At 35.0% G+C, this 18,601-nt stretch overlaps 3 protein-coding genes across 4 annotated transcripts; 2 read left to right on the top strand and 1 right to left on the bottom strand.

Moving 5' to 3' along the window:
• The first annotated feature begins 419 nt into the window (after positions 1 to 419).
• LOC123904824 (sufE-like protein 1, chloroplastic/mitochondrial) lies at positions 420 to 6,367 on the top strand. Of its 2 annotated transcripts, none has more exons than XM_045954436.1 (2): positions 420 to 1,518; positions 4,956 to 6,367. In XM_045954436.1, exon 2 carries the CDS (start codon positions 5,082 to 5,084, stop codon positions 6,174 to 6,176), a length of 1,095 nt encoding a protein of 364 aa, XP_045810392.1. In that variant the 5' UTR covers positions 420 to 1,518; positions 4,956 to 5,081; the 3' UTR covers positions 6,177 to 6,367. The 2 variants fall into 2 exon arrangements, with proteins under 2 accessions (XP_045810392.1, XP_045810397.1); XM_045954441.1 differs by lacking the exon at positions 420 to 1,518 and adding an exon at positions 1,567 to 1,963.
• A 3,372-nt stretch (positions 6,368 to 9,739) lies between these two features.
• LOC123904816 (elongation factor 2) lies at positions 9,740 to 14,240 on the bottom strand. Its single transcript, XM_045954428.1, has 4 exons — positions 14,032 to 14,240; positions 12,984 to 13,029; positions 12,800 to 12,887; positions 9,740 to 12,404 (listed from the first exon to the last, which is right to left on the bottom strand). The coding sequence occupies exons 2-4, from the start codon at positions 12,984 to 12,986 to the stop codon at positions 9,964 to 9,966; spliced, it is 2,532 nt and encodes an 843-aa protein (XP_045810384.1). The 5' UTR covers positions 12,987 to 13,029; positions 14,032 to 14,240; the 3' UTR covers positions 9,740 to 9,963.
• Positions 14,241 to 16,077: 1,837 nt separating this feature from the next.
• LOC123899240 lies at positions 16,078 to 17,106 on the top strand. The gene has a single exon (XM_045950330.1). It carries the CDS (start codon positions 16,194 to 16,196, stop codon positions 16,983 to 16,985), a length of 792 nt encoding a protein of 263 aa, XP_045806286.1. The 5' UTR covers positions 16,078 to 16,193; the 3' UTR covers positions 16,986 to 17,106.
• Positions 17,107 to 18,601: the final 1,495 nt, after the last annotated feature.

Genomic DNA, 18,601 nt, shown 5'->3' with positions numbered 1-18,601 from the left:
TTAATTTTTTTACATGTGGTATTTTAGAATTAATAAGAATTTTGAGCTCAAAAATAAGTTAATCCAAATGGCCCCTAATTAAAAATATTCAAAAAATTAGAGGTTTTATTTTTGGAAAATGCTAACTAACAGGGGCACTAGTTAAGGAGCTAAATAAAATATGAATGTATCGGAAATTGTGTAATCTACTTTCTATAAGTATAAAATAAAGAATGTTGTTGTCAAAAAAAATAAGCATAAAAAATATTTTTTTCAATACAAAAATTATTCATTTTGGTATCCCTAACTAGTACTTGATAATCTAATTCAAATTATTCTGGAGGTTTTGTCTATTGTGCACAACCTTTTCATATCTTGCACCGTGTAAGACTAATCTTAGTTGTTAGATTATAAATTCCACATCAAACTATATCATACATGATTGATACCATATTTTTCACCATTCTCTCTCCTATGTGTTTCCTTGTCTTCGACTTAGATGCATCTATGTGTTCACAGTTCATCTATGTCTTCGACTTTTAAAATTACTATCTCTCTCGAATCCCTTTTATTAATCTTCCTCTATCAGATCTTCTATGCTTTTCTTTTAATATGTTTTTTTTTTCTTTCTAATGGATTTAAAAGTTTGACCATTTCTGATGATGAATGTTAAATGTTAAAACTTTTCCAATTTTCTTGTTGAGTTTTCTACAAAATCATGTTTCCCGTCCATCGGAATCTTAAATTTCTTCTCCTTGCTATTTACTTATAATTACTTCATATGATTAAGAACAAAACACCCGAGTTTTATGTGTAGCAAACATAATTAAATTGGACCGAAGATTATGAATCTTATTTAAAAAACTATATATCATGTCGATTGCTCAATCGTACTTTGGCGAAGAATGGGTAGTGTGTTATGTTGAGAAATACAAGTTCAACGGAATGGAAGAGGTGGTGTTTGATGGGGGAGAAGTCCAAACGAAGGTGGAAAAGGTAACTGTGGTGGGATCTAGAGGAGATGACGGTACGGATGAAACTTTTTTAAGTCAACTGAGAAAAAAATTCAGTAGAATTAATTAATTAATTTATGATAGATATGTCGTAATTATGAAATCCAACGGTTAAAAATGTCTGTGCACCGTGCTAAGACCTATCTCACTCTTGCACGGTAGAAGGCTCCCATCTTATAGGAATATGCGAAAGACAAAAGAGTTACAAAAAGAGACGAAACTCGATCAATACTCTCACTTTTGTCTTTCTCCATAGACACCATCACCATATCTTATATATCTATATCTCGCATATCACCACTCAAGCTTTCTATCATAAATAAAAAATCTTCATCATCTCTACTTCAAAATTAGAATACCAAAGGAGAAAACCCTATCACTCTGTATGTATGTATCTAGAATCTAAAACGAACTAAAAAAGGGTGGAGATTCTAATACAAAAGAGAAACGGTCAATTTTCAGAGCAAGAGCTCGGGGTTTTTATTCAGATAATTCTACAATATATCCTTCATTTTTCATTGCTTAGGTGAGTCAGTATTCTCACTAATTGATATTTAATTTATAAGAGATGTATGTCAAGATTCTAATGGGATTTATTAATTTATTGATTCTAATTGTCTTCATGTTAGGTTAATCTTTCCTTATTCATGAGGGTTTTTGCTTTATGTAAATTGCATACCATATGTTTGAGGAAATGCATGTGTTAAGGTTTCTTCAATATATGTTCAAAAACCATGTGGTGATGTGTTAAGGTTTCTAATCCAAGATGCTATATTCGTGAACTTGTTCGTATTTGCTTGCTTGCTTGCATCTCCCTTTTTTGTGGAAATTGTATCGCTGAGAATTTTTATTTTTTTTGTGTTAATCCTTTGGCTATCGGGGGAAGGGGCCCCGGTAATCCAGAGTCTAGCCAATAATTGTTTCAACCAGGAATTGAACTCGGGTTCTCCCGAACGATTTGTCCTAAAAAGGTTGGCGTTTTTATGACTAAAGAGATACTGTCTTTGTAGTCTATTTAGTAGTATATAACTTTTGCATCTTCTGTGTTTTAAATTAAAAAAAGAAAAGAAAAAGAAACTAACATTCCGTGAAATTTCATCACCTCTATTTTTAACTACTGATAATTGTGTTTATAATTATGTGCTATTGTTATTTCAGCCAATGTGAATGAGTGCTAGTTTTTATGAATGTATTGTGTTATATTTATGGTATCAGAGCAAGTCAATTCATTAGATTGTGAGTAGTTAAATCTCATTAGGACGTGTGTCTTGTTTTCTTATCAGAAGTTCAATGTACTTTGTTATAATATATTGAGCCTAATCAACTCAATGGCAAGAATAACAAGAGCTAGAGGACGTAGTTGACCTCAAGGGAATGCCACCCTCTTATAAACAGCATTGTCCTCAAGGTTGAGTCTAGTTTTGATTGACGTTGTTGTTAGTTGGAGAAACATTAGCTTGTTAGAGATATAAATGATCCTACTAAGGGAGTTGAAGATGGCCAGCAGCTGCTGCACCTATACACTCAAGGACCCAACTCCATCTCCCATTTGCCAATTGTAGTTCTTTAGATAGGCTTGGACTTGGATCATTAGTTCAGAAATAACCACGGCTTTCTAACTTGTGATGGTCCTATAATAGCGTCTAACTTGTATCCAACATCAGTTTGCCTTCCCTGCATCTTTCCTATGTCATATACAAAATTAAGCAGATCGTATAATGTGGAGAAATTTCTCCAGCAGTACTCGTAATCAGTAACTACTATAGGAAAATTGGATTTCCCTGGATCCCATGGTATGATCAAAACTAATGAATAGTAAGGAATCAATATTTACGTTGTATCAATACGTCTTAGCACCAACATATACTTGGAACGGAGCCGAATTTTCCTGCATCAATGAGTGAATATGAGAGATGGCAAACCTATCAACAAAGGACGTTGGCGATAGAGTTGGATTAGCCCAAACAGGGGTTAAGAAACCCCATTCAACTCCTTTAACATATGGGATAGATGGATGCTGGCTAGGACCCGCTAAAATTATGATTCAATTCATTAAGGTATCTAATACCCTTTCGTTTTGAACCCATATGCAATTATTGAATTGGCCCAAATTCAATAACTTCACTCCAGCCCAACTTTTAAGTGTCATCTCGAATAAAAAAAAATTACCCTGGCCGTGGCCCAAAAGTTTACCAATTGCCTTCTTCAGACCCAATTCCAGCAACAACGAATACGCTTCTTTCTTCAACAAGAGAGGCCATCTTTTAATGGCGACCCCGACCTCATGGCTTCTGCACTGCATGGTGGCCAGCATCCAACGGCTTCACGGTTGATGTTGGTTCACCGAGAGTTGTTTGCACCTCCCCTATTTTCCTCCACGGTCGTCTTCTCGCCTCTCTCTCTGCCTACGGATTTGCTCATATCCGGCGGCTTGGGCGTTGATTCTCGCCGTGAACAGATCGGCGTCTGGTGGTGGTTTGATAACAACCACCGTCTCTTTTCTTCTGTGCACCTCACCTACTGCCATAAACGTCCAATCTGCGTTGAAGTTCACTTGGCATCGGGAATGGAACCACACCATTGATTCCTCAGGTTCTGATCCTTTGATGTGATCTTCCACACCGTCAATAGATGCCTTGATCACCTGTTACACTGGTTTCTCTGTCATTTGGCTTTTCTTCATTCTTTTCCAATTTCTCCATTGCGACGAACTCAGTGAACACTATCTCCTCTTCTTTTCTTGTGACACCTTTGCAAAGAGTTTGACCCTCAAACGTGTAAACTTGTAGCTTTCTTTTGTTGCATGCTATCTTCGAAATGTATGAATGTGAATTGTTCTCTGATCAAAGTGATTAAATTTATGATTCTTTGAAATTTTGTGGTATTTTGCTACTTGAAACCAGGAGGAATGTATGCATCATATCTATTATTTAATTGAGCATAACATGCAGTTATGAACTTCCCTGCTTGAGCATAACTCTATGTTGTTCAACTTCAGATCTTTGCACCTTCAATCTTGAGTATTTGGCAAATGTGGTATTTCGAAAAGTAAAATTGAGAGTCATGCTTAAAGAAAATTTAATGAATAACTCATGAAATGGTTTTCGCTGGTGGTACCCCCAGCTGAGGTCTATACTTAGGAACATCGTTGCAGTAGCCGACATAGCTTTTTCTTTCTTGCATTTTTTCTGCTCATGACCTATCACTCCACTGTTGTAGCAAAAATCTTGCAGTTTTTCAAATCTAAATTGAATCCAAATTTTTGGGAGATCTTTTCTGGGAACCTAACTAACACCCAGTAAGTAAAGGTTCTGCACATTAATATTTACTGACTAATAAAAGTTCTGGTCAGATTTCCGTTAACCATGGGATTCTCCACATCCCATACTTCCCCCATTTGCTCCATTATCTTAGCAGCAATCTTTGTATGTAAGATATCCAGAGGCAACCTTTGTCTATAATCTCTCTAGCTTACTTATCTTCTGTAAAAGTAAATAGACACTGATTTGGTGCCTAGATGGAGATTGTCATAGCTTTTGGATCTCTCCATGCTCTGTAAGTATTGTCTTGACAGCTCCATTGTGAAAGGCCTTTTCTGCTAATACTTTTCCCACCAGGCTTCGCTTTGCGATGTTTAAGCTCTCCTCTGTGTCCTGATCTAGTTGGATGGTCACTTCCTCCCTTTCATCTTTTGTCATCTCATTCATCGTATATTTTTCCTTCTACCACAGAATTTGAAGGTCCAGAACCTACTACAGCAACCTCGGAATAATAAAACATAGGTGTAAAGCAAGTGGGACTCCACTCATAAAGTTTACAAAATCGGTGATAGAGTTTAGAAACCCTAGGTAGTAAACTACTTTAAGACACTTTTATGGTTAAAGCTAAGGTATATTACTATTTCAAACTAAATAGAGTAGACTTTGAAACCAAACTGCACTAATTTTCCTATGTGTATTGCAGGTAAAGACTGTAACATCAGCTCGTTATTGGCTTTTGACGAGAAGAGCCTAGAAGTTGGGCCTTGGGATATGTTAAGATTTTGTCTGGGTCGTCCATTGATCAAGTCCAAGGAAAAAGCTTAGAACAATGGTCTTCTCTTTCTCGCAACCAACTGCTGCAAATGCAATGCACATACCAGCAACAATGATTTCCACCAAATTCCCACTTTCCCTCTTAAACAAAAAAACCTCTACTTTCTTCATTAAACCCGCAAAGACTCTCTTCTCTTTCAGACCCATCACCTTCCAAAGGCTCCCAGCAAATCCACCATCACCACCACCATCATCATCATCATCATCATCATCGTCTCCACCATCCACTTCCCTTCAACCCATCGAAGAACTCCCTCCAAAGCTTCAAGAAATCATAAACCTCTTCCAATCCGTACAAGAACCCAAAGCCAAATACGAACAGCTTCTCTTCTACGGCAAAAACCTCAAACCCCTCGAACCCCAATTCAAAACTAAAGAAAACAAAGTCGAAGGTTGTGTTTCTCAGGTTTGGGTTCGAGCCTACTTGGACAGCGATAAAAATGTTGTCTATGAAGCTGATTCGGATTCTGTTCTCACCAAAGGCCTAGCTGCTTTACTCGTTCAAAGCTTTTCAGGGCGACCTGTTAATGAAATTATCCGGGTCACACCTGATTTTGTAATGCTTCTTGGGTTGCAACAGAGTTTAACCGCCTCTAGAAATAATGGGTTTTTGAATATGCTCAAATTAATGCAGAAAAAAGCCCTTTTGCTCTATGTTGAAGCTGAAAAGGGTACTTCTGAATCTAACTCAATTGGAAATTCTGATTTCAAAGATGATAGCTATGTTGAGAATTCAAGTGGCCCTTCTGTGACCCCAAGTTTAAGTGTTGGTTTTAGTTCTGAGATTGATGATGACAATGTTGATTTGGGAGGGAGAGGGAAGAGGATAAAGGAAAAGCTTGAAAAAGAACTTCATCCTATTGAGTTGGAAGTTGAAGACGTGTCTTATCAACATGCTGGTCATGCTGGTGTTAGAGGGAGCAACGGTGAGACACATTTCAATGTTAAAGTAGTTTCTGAAGAGTTTCAAGGGAAGAGTTTGGTTAAGAGGCATAGGCTTATTTATAACTTGCTTCAAGATGAGTTGGAGTCTGGACTTCATGCTTTGTCTATTGTGGCCAAGACGCCTTCTGAAGTCAGTAAAGGATGAAAAATTAAATGCTGAGGAAGAGAGGTCAAAGTTTTCTCCTTTGTCTCAGTTATCTTCGAGAATATACTTGTTTTGCTTAGTGAATCAGAAGGGTATTTATATTTGTTTGATAACTTGTTTTGGTTTGAATATAATGTCTTCTGTCATTACACCGATGAAATAATTCATTTTTCTGATGACATTTTCAATAATTTAAGAGTTTCTGTAAATTTATAAAGCTCAAATGGTATGAATACAGAGGTATTCGTCATTGAAAATCAGAAGGTTGATTGTAGCTTCTAAACAAAATATTGTGAGAGTGCCTTGTGGTTTGGATCATTATTTTTAGATAAGGATTCAAGGCTGATTAAATAGTATTGATAGAAGCTTGTCAAAAAAAAAATATTTGTACTAGTTGATCTGATTATGAGTAGCAGTCCTCACTCCTCACTGGTTAATAAAAATATAGCTCGTTACAACCTATGATTTCCCTCTTGTCTATCATCTATTATCATTTACAAACTTAAAATGGGAAACAAAATAAATGACTTTAGTATTTTATTATTTTAGTTAGATTTAGTTTTATTATATTTCATCTAGATTAGTTATTTTTATATTTTAGGTAGATTTGTTATTTTTATTTAGCTAGGTTTGTTATTTTTATTTTTACAATCTTTTAGAAGATTTGTTATTTTTATTTTTCACTACTATTTAAACTAAACTATTGTAGCCTTGAAGACAACCTTTTGATTCAATAAAATTATAGAGAATTTCTCTCAAGTTTGGTGGATTCCAAATTAATTACTTTTCTGGTGGATTCCAGAGTCTTATCTGACAGGTTTGTCGCTTGCGAACCTGTGTTTTTTTTATAGGATTAGCGTTTGCCTATTCTTTCACGTTTTCGTACTGTGTCAGAAATGTTATTTTCAGGTATATAGCCCCTTGGATAGATATAAAAGAAAGAATGTTTGTGTGTCTGATTTATTTGTTTATATATATGTCGAAGACACGGGTTCAATTCCCGTAAGGGATGGCTACTCTTTCCCAGCCCCTTTAGTTACATATATTTGAAGAAGAAAAAGCGGCAAACCACCGTTTTGATTTTTGAAAGGGTAACTCGATGTCAATAATTAGTCTCCAAATGTATCGAAATTGCAAATACATTCTTTTTTTTTTTTTTGACCAAATGATTCACCTATGTTTTTTTATCGTGGGCAATGTCAATTGAATAAGCGTATCAAAGGAACTTGGAGCATCTTCACGGAGAATTCAATTTCACCGGGTCCATGTCGGAGACAGCAGGGCAGTCGTTACACCATTCGTGTAGGTCGCTACTTATCAACCGTTACGGGATCACTATTCAGTCCCCCCAATGGGGGGCTCTCCATCTGGAGCAGCGTGATTCCTCACGGAGCTGCTCCTCTGACCAACTGTCATTCCGTATTCATTAGCTCTTTCTTCTTTTTTTTAGTACATAATAAATCTATTATTATCTTTCCTCAACATATAATCAAGGCCTTATATTATGCAAGTGACAATTCATAACAAATTAAGAAAATCTCAATCTCCATGCACGGATCAGATGAATTTTTTTTAGCCCCCTCAGTATATTCTAAGGACCCCAAATTTCCAAAGCGTGTTGAGGGACCTAAGAATATATATTAAGGGATCTAAAGAGAATTCATCGAGAGATCACTATGGTTACCATTGTCCAATCCTACAATTCCAACCCAATCTCACTCTTTTGGATGAGATATTTCTTACCTTAATTAGCGGACGACATTTTTACCTCAAATTTATCATTTTATAACATCCGCTATTAAGTAGCAGATGAGTAAAAATATGACGCGCGAGAAACTCGTATGGTGAAAAAAGAAACTCTCCTTTTGGATGGCAAGATAGATGGGCTTTCCTTCTTGTTACTCTCTCCATTTGCTTGCTACTCTTCATTTACTTTTGTGGCATGTACACTTTTTCATCATCTTATATATTATACTATATGATCATATATTATCTCATTTAATTAATTAACCACTCTTCCTATAATTGTCACATTTTTCTTCTTCTGCGGTTTAAGCTAGTCTATTGTATGGCTTTTATGGAGATTCTCGTTTGATTCTTGGTCCTAGTTCATCACGTTTGATAAAAACAAGTTAAATTTTTGTTGAACAAATTGAAGAGACAAATTAGTATAATACTACTAATAATGATGATATTCATCTTTATGCTTTCAATGAGAAACCTAAATTAAGTTCACAAATAAATTGGACTACATTAAAGTTTTTAGTTATTGAATTAAGGGTTGGAATACACTATAGTACTAGTCCGAGTTAGACATTCCATGATTAAATAAATCTATTTTGCTTAAATAGTTTAAGTAGAATTTAGATGTGTTTGGTTAAGAATGTTCTAACAAATGTAATTGACATGTCTTTTTTTTTTTTTTTTTAATCAGCAAAATATTATTAAGGCATCCTCTAGAACAAGGAGTGCTAGAGAAGCAAATAAAGGAAAATACAATTCGAACCATGTTAAATGAAATAGAAAACTGGAACATCAAAAGTCTTCTATCTGGGTTCAAAAAAATAGATAAATTGAGTGAAAGCGAAAAAATTTCAACAATCGGTAAGAATCTGGACTTTAGCGAGATCGACACGGATTACTCGTAACCCGTAGGTATTATATTGAATTTGAATCAGATTTTTTATTAATCCATATTGATTGACTGACTGGTTGCTAGTAAACAGCATTATTCTTGCACTATCATTGATTATAAGCAATGATGTGAAAGCAAAATGCCCAATCAGTGATTATTTTACTTCTTTTAATAAGTGGAAAACCAAATAATCAGCAAATGCTTAATCTCCATTGGATAGCAATAAGATCACAATTGACATGAAAAGGTAGACTATAGCATACCAGAGATATGAATGTCATTTCTCTACATGATCAAAAGTCACCAAACCAGGCATAACACAAAAAAGTTATTTGTCTCTAATTATAAGCCATTTTGTAGAGTACAAAATAGTGCTTATAAGTGTCACATGTATGCCTTACATAAAAAAGAAAACAAAAGAAAGACATAGTAAAACAACTACAACTTCATCATCTCATGGTTCAAACCCAAATTTCCGACTTCACCACACTTATATTGTGGGAGTCTAACCACTAAGCTATTGGACCCAAAAAATAAAAAACAACTATGACTTCATACAGGTTGAATAGAATTAAAGCTACAATACAATCAAAGATAAATTGGTTTGAGATTGATACATCACATACACTGCAGAAATTAAATAGGAATAGCAATATAAGATTAAAAGAAAAATGTGTAATTTATGGTTTAGTTAAAAAAAGAAACCAGAAACATGGATATGTATCTAACATCAGTGATATGTATAATTGCAAGAAATTCATATGAAGTAGATCAGAATCTAAACAAGAGATTCCACCTGCCAAACATGCACACATGAGAAAGGATGAATGATCTCTGCATATCAATCAGAGACAACGACTGGATGCAGCCATAAGCAGCACACTGAAGAGAATCCAAAATAGTAATTTTTTCAATCAAGAAACAACTCTGATCTTAAAAAGCACTTAAATTGAACAGAAACAGTAACATTCTATCCTACATCGATGCAAATCCTATGGACCAAAAACACATCGATGCGAAGATAAATAATTCAAAGTACAATAGTTCAAATGACAAAATCCAGAAATAAAACTCAAGATACTGAACTTTTAAAACTAAGGCAACAAAGTTTTCATAACAGCCAAGTTCATAAACATAAATAGTATAAATAATTTAAAGCTTGTCTTCAAACTCAGAGAGTGGAGTCATCTGCTCCTTGAGACCCTTCCTCTTGCGAATGTCGGTAATAAGCGTTGCAGCTTGTGATCCAGCCTCCAAAGGATCTGAGGTCATCGTATCCCAATGATCAAAGACACACTGGGGGAAAGCCTGCCCAGATGTTGCAGCCCTCAATTGACTGGAAAATCCAAAGGACTCAACGACAGGGAGGTATGCTTTGATGTTGTAAAGTGGGGTACCGGGCCTCTGCATTTCTTCAAAAACATGTCCACGCTTCTGGTTAAGAACACTGTAGATACCACCAAGAGCTTGCTCAGGAGCTTGGATTTCCACCATGTACACAGGCTCCAGAAGCCTGGGTTTGGCTGTGAGCTGTGAGGCATAGAAGACTCTCCTAGCAGTAGGAATGATCTGACCACCTCCTCTGTGAATAGCATCAGTGTGAAGGACAACATCACATACTTCAAAGCAGATGCCTCTCATGTTTTCTTCCGCCAAAACACCTTCTTTTGATGCCCACTGGAATCCAGCAACCACAGAATCCTTGATTTCATTAAGATACTGAACTCCCTTACACATATCAACCACCATGTTGGGTCCGGTGGTCTCAGGTCCAAAACACCAGATTTTCTTGGCAAGATCCTTATCCCAACCATACTCTTCAGACAAGATTTTAGAACGAATCTTAGGGTCATCCCTTGGTCCTATTGTGCCTTCATCAATGGCCTCTGCAAGCCCATCCTCCAAAGGTCTAGCTTCCATGTACAACCGGTTGTGCTTGTTGGGTGATTTACTCATCACTGTGCGGATTGATCTATCTAGAACAGTCTCCCTGAATGACACAACAGGGTCGGATTTAATAATCTCAGCTCCACCCATGAAATCATCCTGCAAGTCCTTCAAACAGATCTCCAGATGAAGCTCTCCTGCACCAGCAATAATGTGTTCTCCAGACTCCTCAATAGAACAAACAACCATAGGATCTGACTTAGCCAAACGTTTGAGACCTTCAACTAGCTTAGGAAGATCTGAAGCAACCTTGCACTGAACAGCCACACGCACAACAGGGGAGACGGAAAACTTCATAGCACGGATGGGGTGGGCGTCAACTTCCTTCTCATTTGTCAATGTAGCATTCTTCGTGATAAATTGATCCAATCCAACCATAGCAACAGTGTTACCACAAGGCACATCCTCAACAGTCTCTTGTCTCTTTCCCATCCAAATGACGGTTCTCTGAACACTTTTCACATATAGATCTTTCTTCTCCCCAGGGACATAATTTGGTCCCATAATTCTGACCTTCAAACCTGTTGAAACCTTACCAGCAAACACACGGCCAAAAGCGAAAAACCTTCCTTTATCAGATGCTGGAATCATCTTTGAGACATAAAGCATCAAAGGTCCTTCAGGATCACAGTTTCTGATAGCATTTGCATATTGATCATCAAGGGGACCCTCGTACAAATTCTCAACACGATACCTCTGGGCCGTTGACGGTGAGGGAAGATGAAAGATCATCATTTCTAGGAGTGCACTACTTGCTGGCAGCCAGGTCTGCATGACACGTTTCATCAATGGCTTACCCATCAGTTCCTTCTCATCGGACTTCATGGTGACATTTAGCTTTTTCAGCATAGGCCACAACTTATCCTTCTGATCATTCATACAAGTGTTAATGATCTGCTTGATAGGCTCATAACAGAACTGAACAAACCCACGTTTGCAAGAAGGTGCACCAGTGTTCTTGGTGGTCCATTTTTTAGTGGCTGGATCAAAGAAATTTTCACCCCAGAGCCTCTCCATCATCTTGGTCTCATCAACACCAAATTTTGAGGCATACATTTTTGCAAAGTTTGTCAAAGTAAAGGCCCAACCGTGCAAACCAGCAGAAAAAGCAACGGTTCCTTTCTCTGGATACACCTGAACGTCACCAAGAAGTGGATCTTCATATGTAGCCATAATCACATTAGCATTCTCAATCACCCTTTGAAAGGTCTGGTATGCCTCCTCTCCATCAACCTGGAGCTCAAGGAAGCATCTGTCCATCTTGTTAACTGTAAGAACAGGCCTGATCCTTTCTCCAAGGGCTTGTCGCAGCACAGTTTCAGTTTGGACACAAACACCTTCCACACAGTCAACCACCACAAGTGCTCCGTCAGTAATACGGAGAGCAGCAGTAACCTCTGATGAGAAGTCGACGTGCCCAGGAGAATCAATGAGATTAATGAGATACTCATTTCCATTACGCTCCCCCTTGTAACTCTTGAGAGACTCATCAGTCATTTCATAGTAGAGTGAGATACCAGTAGACTTGATTGTAATACCACGCTCAGCTTCATCAGCACGAGTGTCAGTCATACGGACATCACCAGCAACTTCCTGAGCAATAATCCCCGCAGCAGCAACTAGAGAGTCCGTTAGAGTCGATTTTCCTGCAAATAGAAAAACAAAGAATAAATTATTGTTCAGACAAGCAAACTATAGCACATAACAGTATTACAAAATGCACTCTTATTTGCAGGAAAGTTGTACACTAACAAAATATTAGTTTTATAAATTGTATGACTAAACATTGTTGATGTTATGTTATCATCATTTGTAAATAAAAAGATCCTAAGTTGTATTAAGAATTCGAAATAAAATCACAGAAACTTTTTCTATATCAGATATCAAAGAATCTTTTTAGGTTATAACACTAATAATTTCTTGTGAAGCAAACACCAAAGCACAGTTATATCTTTATCTGAAATATAGATAAGAGAGCAACATCACAACAATCATGAAAGTTGAAAATGCTTTGCATATTAAAATCATTTGTTATCCATACCGTGGTCAACATGAGCAATGACGGACATATTACGAATGTTGTGCTTGTAGTCCATGATACGACGCAACTCATCAGCTGTGAACTTCACCTGTAAATAAGAACACAAATCTCAATTCAGATTATGAATACTCAGTCAAAGTAATAAACAAAACAAAAATACATCGAATATTGTCCACCAACTTACCATTTTGACTAGTCTTTATAGTCCTCACAAAAAGAATCTGTTAATACTGAAACATCAAGAACCAATGAAGTTAGTTACATATGAAATATCAGTATATCACAAGTTCAAATAAAGGGGTTATTGAAATTACTGTAAAAAATAATTAAAAAACAAAACATTATGATTCAATCTCAGAAAACTGACAATACCCAAATTAGAAAGCTATAAAATTGACCAGAATTAGAATACTTTTTACAGTAAAAAAAATTAATCAAATTTAAACAGGTTGTTACCATAATGAACTCATCTCAGTTTTATAGTAAAAACAATTAAAAAATAAATCCAAAAGCTTATCACTTCACTTCAAAAGTCAAAACAAGTAAACCTAAAACCACATAACAAATCTGGAAAGTAAAAAATTCAGAAATAATCATATTTTCTGTTACAACAGATTTGTTTCTTACAAAAATAGTTAACATAAAACACCATAAATGACTAAAAATAAAATAAAATCCTAATAATATGTATTTTGATTACCTAATCTAGTAAACTTGAACAGATAAAAAGAATTAATATTTCTTCCAATTTTACCCCTATCATCTTACTTGAAAAAAAATTAATTAAACATTTTTTTTTGTCATTTCATACTTACAAGCTAGTTTAACTGCTAATTTTACCAAACACTATAAATTCAATCGGCTAGCTTATTCACTATGAGTTAAAAGTTAGCTAAAATAACATATAAGGAAAAAAGAATCGATTAATACAAGAAAAAAATAAGTCAAAAGAAAAATAATTCATAGAAAATCACATAGAAGGAACACTAATGAAAAATTCAAGTTAACAGAGCTACATCGATTATTTTTTATATATGGAAACAATAAGGAGAATCTAGTAAAAATAAGTTGAAAAAAAAAATGAGAAATAGTTCAGATCTGAAGCAAATCGAAATGGAAAAAAATATGAAGAAAAAAACTAATACCGATCTATTCGGAAAGAGGGAAAGTAACGGAAAATAAGTGAGAAATTAATTAGAGAGAGCAAAAAGATTGAAGAAAAAAAATCGGACCTGAAAGAGAAGAGAGGCGGCTTAGGAAATGGTTGCTGCCTTCTCGCGTGTGTTTGAGAGAGTGTGTGAAATTGAGGATATATTCTTCTATACCTAAAAGCATCTAAAATATTCCGTCTAACAAAATATCTCTAACATTTTTCTTTTTTCTTTTTTTTACAAAATCGCTAACATTTTTCAAAGATTTTAATATTACTAATCTTTTTTATATTTTGTCAAAACAAAAAAATATTTTTATAAGGTAAAGGAATTTTTTACTATGGAGTTCATGATGGAACCTAAAATCTCTAGTAACTACAAAAATTTTATAAAATCCACCGTTGGATTGAAAGTTTATAGCATATAGATTATTCATGTTCAATTCTATAAAAATCTAAAATCATTTGATATGTTATTGAGATTGATCAAGCTTAACGGTATTCAATAAAAACACATAAAGCGTTAATTTTGATCGGTCTCAATAATATATCAAACAATTTTAGATTTTTGTAAAATTGAACATGGATTATCTAAATGATATAAACTTTCAATCCAACGGTGGATTTTATAAAATTGGTATTCGTTGAAGCGTTATTGAGCGGTGTAACATTACTCAAATGTTACACCGGTGTAATTTGATCCCTCCCCATATATATATATATATATATATATATATAATTTGTTGGTATTTTCAACTATTATTATATATATATATATAATATATATAAAGAGGATACATGAGTTTTGGTGTGGACTTTTGATAATACCAACAATACCCTTGATTTTTTTTAGTAGCAATAAAATCTTTTATCAACAAACTCACCATAACATAAGACACATTTTTTTAGCAGCAAAAATCTTTTATTAACAAACTCACCATAACATAAAACAATTTTTTTTTTCAATTGGACATAAGTTAGACACAGGCAGGCGCGCGGAACGCGCTTGCCTGACCCGCTAGTATATATAAAGAGAATACATGATTTTTGGTGTGGACTTTTCATAATACCAAAAATACCCTTAATTTTTTTTTTAGTAACAAAAAAAATCTTTTATTAACAAACTCACCATAACATAAGACATATATTTTTTTTAGCAGCAAAAATTTTTATTAACAAACTGATCATAACATAAGACATGATCAGATAACATATCATATCTTATCTATCCAATAAGCTCAACGATCACTAGCAAAAGTTTAACTTTGTAAATTTAAAAAAAAAAAAATAATAATTGTTGGTGAGAGGGACAAGGTTTAAATCTCATGAGACGGTTGTAAAATAAATATTATTGTCATTCTTTATAGAATTTTTTTTTTAACAAGTTCCTTATAGAATTTTCAATTCCCCTTTTTTTTAATAAAACACATCTTATCTCGTTCTCATTTTATTTTAATAATAACTAGTTTAAAACCACATCTTATCTCATTCTCATTTTATTTTAATAATAACTAGTTTAAAACTCAGCTGATTGTAAACTAGTTTAAAACCCGTGCATTCGCACGGGTCTTTTGACTTTTATTGGGTATTTTTTTTATTTCTACTATTTCTATTTTTATGCGGTTTCTTTTTTTTTTTCTATATTCTTTCTATAATTTTTTTTATTGACTAAATTTTCTGTAATTTTTTTTATTGTTTTTTCCTTTCCTATTTTTATGTATATCATATCATATTTATTTTTTTTTAGTTAAATTACAATGAAAGATATAAAACTTGTAACGTGATTAAAAGTAATAAGGATAATTTAGTAACTTTGGTGGTAATCGATTTTAATATATTAGTAATAGATAATAATTAGATAATATATTTTTTTATGATATATAAGTAGTTGATAATTAGTACTCCTTGAAAAAAGAACCTAGTCTCCTTGAAAAGATTTAGACGTTTTTATTTTATAAAAAGATTTAGACGTTTTCATTAATTAATTACTTAATAATGATTAGATAAAAACTACCTAGTCTCCTTGAAAAAAGAAAATAAAAACTAGCCGTTTACATATTTGGGCCAGCCCAACCCAAGAATTACTTAATATATATACTCGCTCACTCCTAATAAGTAAAGTGTGCTTTTAACAAACTTAAGAATTACGCCGCTTTATTGTTGCGCAAGAAAGAAAGAAAGATAAACCTCACTCACTCGCTCACTCTGTTTCTTTGTTCATTCATTCATTCTTGATCGACAAACATGGTTTCTTTCTTGTTTGCCGTAAGAAAGGAGGAACAACAACACAGCAACCCTTCCTTCTCCTCTGTTCTTACCGATCATGATCGTGTCTGTCTTCATGTTTCAGTGGGTGATCCCTGTTGTGCCTCCTGTATCGACAACAACCCTTCTTCCTTGTTCGCTGTTCAAAATAACCCTTCTACCTCTTCCTCTTCTGTTGTTACTCAAGATCATCAACAACAACTCATCACCAAGAAACGACCCCAACAACAACGACTAACCCTAAAGAAGAACAAGAAACCACGCATCAACAATTGGGTCTGTGATGATGATGATGATCATAGTATCTGTCTCCATCTTATGTTGGGTTCATCCTCGTGTATACCAACATGTGTTCGTCAAACAAACAACAAAATTATTGCTGCTGATGATGATGATCATCAATGGGTGATCAAGAAGGTTCTTGAAAACAGTGATGTTTGTCTCCATTTGTGTAGGCTTTTGTTGAACAAAGAAGTCGCTCAAAAATTAATCATTCCTTTCTTGTTGGATGGTGCTGAAGCTGCTCAGACCAAACAGGGAATTCAAGTTCAAGTCCGCGACGTCGACACCGACACTCTTCATTCTCTCGTTTTCAAGATATGGATTTCTGCAAAAATGCATACTTTCACCAAGAGATGGGCCAAAGATTTTGTTCAAAGAAGGAATTTGAAGAAAGGAGATCAAATCGGCTTACGTTGGGATCAAGACAACGGCCGATTTGAGTTCTCCGTGCTTCGTCGGGCCACCAAAGTTTCAGGGGACGACAATTAGTTTAATATTAAAATTTGTCTGATCTGCTAGCTGCTGTAAACATAATTTAGTTGGAGGGTGTAATTGTTTTAGATTTTGAATCAATAGTTTATAAATGAATAGATAGTACTGGATTTTGTGATATTCAAGTATTTGCATTTCTTTTTCTTCTTAATAATCAATAGTTTATTTTATGAATTTTAGAATATGACATTATTCAATGTGATCATATGTTTCGGTGATGCACACCAATGCGTGTCCGACACCATGTCACTCCTAACCATACATGTCTTAACCTAAGCAACCAAACATAGCAGTTGAAGCATCCTAATTCAGTGGAGATTTCAAAATTTGTAGGATTTAACATCTAGCAAGAAATAGTAGTTAGTATAAATATCTGTTCATTTCTTTGAATAGATTCTGATATGATCATTCACAGGAAAATAAAAATCTGATGATGATTCAGTATAGTATACTGTGAGGTCTGGCCTAGGTAGGAACTGAACAATAGAGTATTAGAGATTGTTCAAATTCTAATACGCTTTAGCGCCGCTATTTGACAACAGTCGTTAGCTCCGACCTTGTTAGCTGCTTTACCTACCTTGGACCATCATGACACTGCATTATTTGATTATATTTACAAAATGGACAAAGGAAATTTAAACACTAAATGCTATTCATTGTGATGATCATAAATTAGACGAAATAAAATGGTTTGAAAAATTGGTGATTAGAGGCACAAACAGTTAACGAGATCGATTCCACCTGTTCCGGATTTACCCTTTCCGTCTGGTTTGCAACAAGTTAAATTCCTAACTGTCCTTTGTCTCTAGCCCCAAATGAATAAAGCTTCCCTGATTCAGTGAGCAAAGGTATGAGCATTCCAGTAAATGGAATTGGTCAGACTAATTTGTACCACCCTTTCATTGATCCGTTGCAAAATGAACATACATCACCATCTTCAGACACCACAAGGTTGTGTAATCTCCTGTTGCAACATGAACATCTTTGACATTGGTGAATGCATCTACTACCTTAGGTGCTGCTTCACATTCCCATGTCCCAAACAACTGTATTGGCCTCGTCCCCATCTGCAAACGCGGCCATCCCGACCTACCACAGCAGCGTGCCAAGCACCGGCTGCATTGACCACGGGTTGAAGGCTTAGCGTCTGTAACTGTTCGATCAAACAAGAATTTCTCATCAGTTCTTGTTCCATGTACTAGCTTGCCTCCCAAGCCACACCCAAATGAGTCAACTAGCCTTCTATGAGAAGAAATACCCTGTGACATTTGCCTCCACAAGTGAAGCATTTGTTCCATTCAATGAATTGGCATGAATCAGTGAATCACATTCTCATCCAGAATACCATCTAGATTCTAGACTGTCTATCTACCATAAATCTGCTTACAATTATACGAAGGTTCACTTGCTTACTTATTTATTAGAAATAGCTGTAGGAATTATTTTTTTTAACATTATCTTAGCAGTAGCAGAATCATTTAATTTCATTGTGAAGACCTTCTATTCTCAATTTCACTAGCTCTTGTTGTTGAGATTCAAATTTATATATCAGATTAATTATATAATTGTAGCTTTACTATAAGAAGGCTGGATAACATGCATAAAACTTGTCT

This window comes from Trifolium pratense, linkage group LG1 (assembly GCF_020283565.1).
Source record: "Trifolium pratense cultivar HEN17-A07 linkage group LG1, ARS_RC_1.1, whole genome shotgun sequence".
Classification (NCBI taxonomy): domain Eukaryota; kingdom Viridiplantae; phylum Streptophyta; class Magnoliopsida; order Fabales; family Fabaceae; genus Trifolium; species Trifolium pratense.
This window is presented reverse-complemented; position numbering and strand designations above follow the sequence as displayed.

What these genes read in the sequence shown, in the direction of transcription:
- LOC123904824 (XM_045954436.1), top strand. Translation starts at nt 5,082, where the DNA reads ATGGTCTTCTCTTTCTCGCAACCAACTGCTGCAAATGCAATGCACATA.
- LOC123904816 (XM_045954428.1), bottom strand. An exon ending in CATTGCTCATGTTGACCACG is followed by an intron (nt 12,405 to 12,799) that starts GTATGGATAACA and finishes TTCTATTTGCAG; the next exon opens with GAAAATCGACTCTAACGGAC.
- LOC123899240 (XM_045950330.1), top strand. Translation starts at nt 16,194, where the DNA reads ATGGTTTCTTTCTTGTTTGCCGTAAGAAAGGAGGAACAACAACACAGC.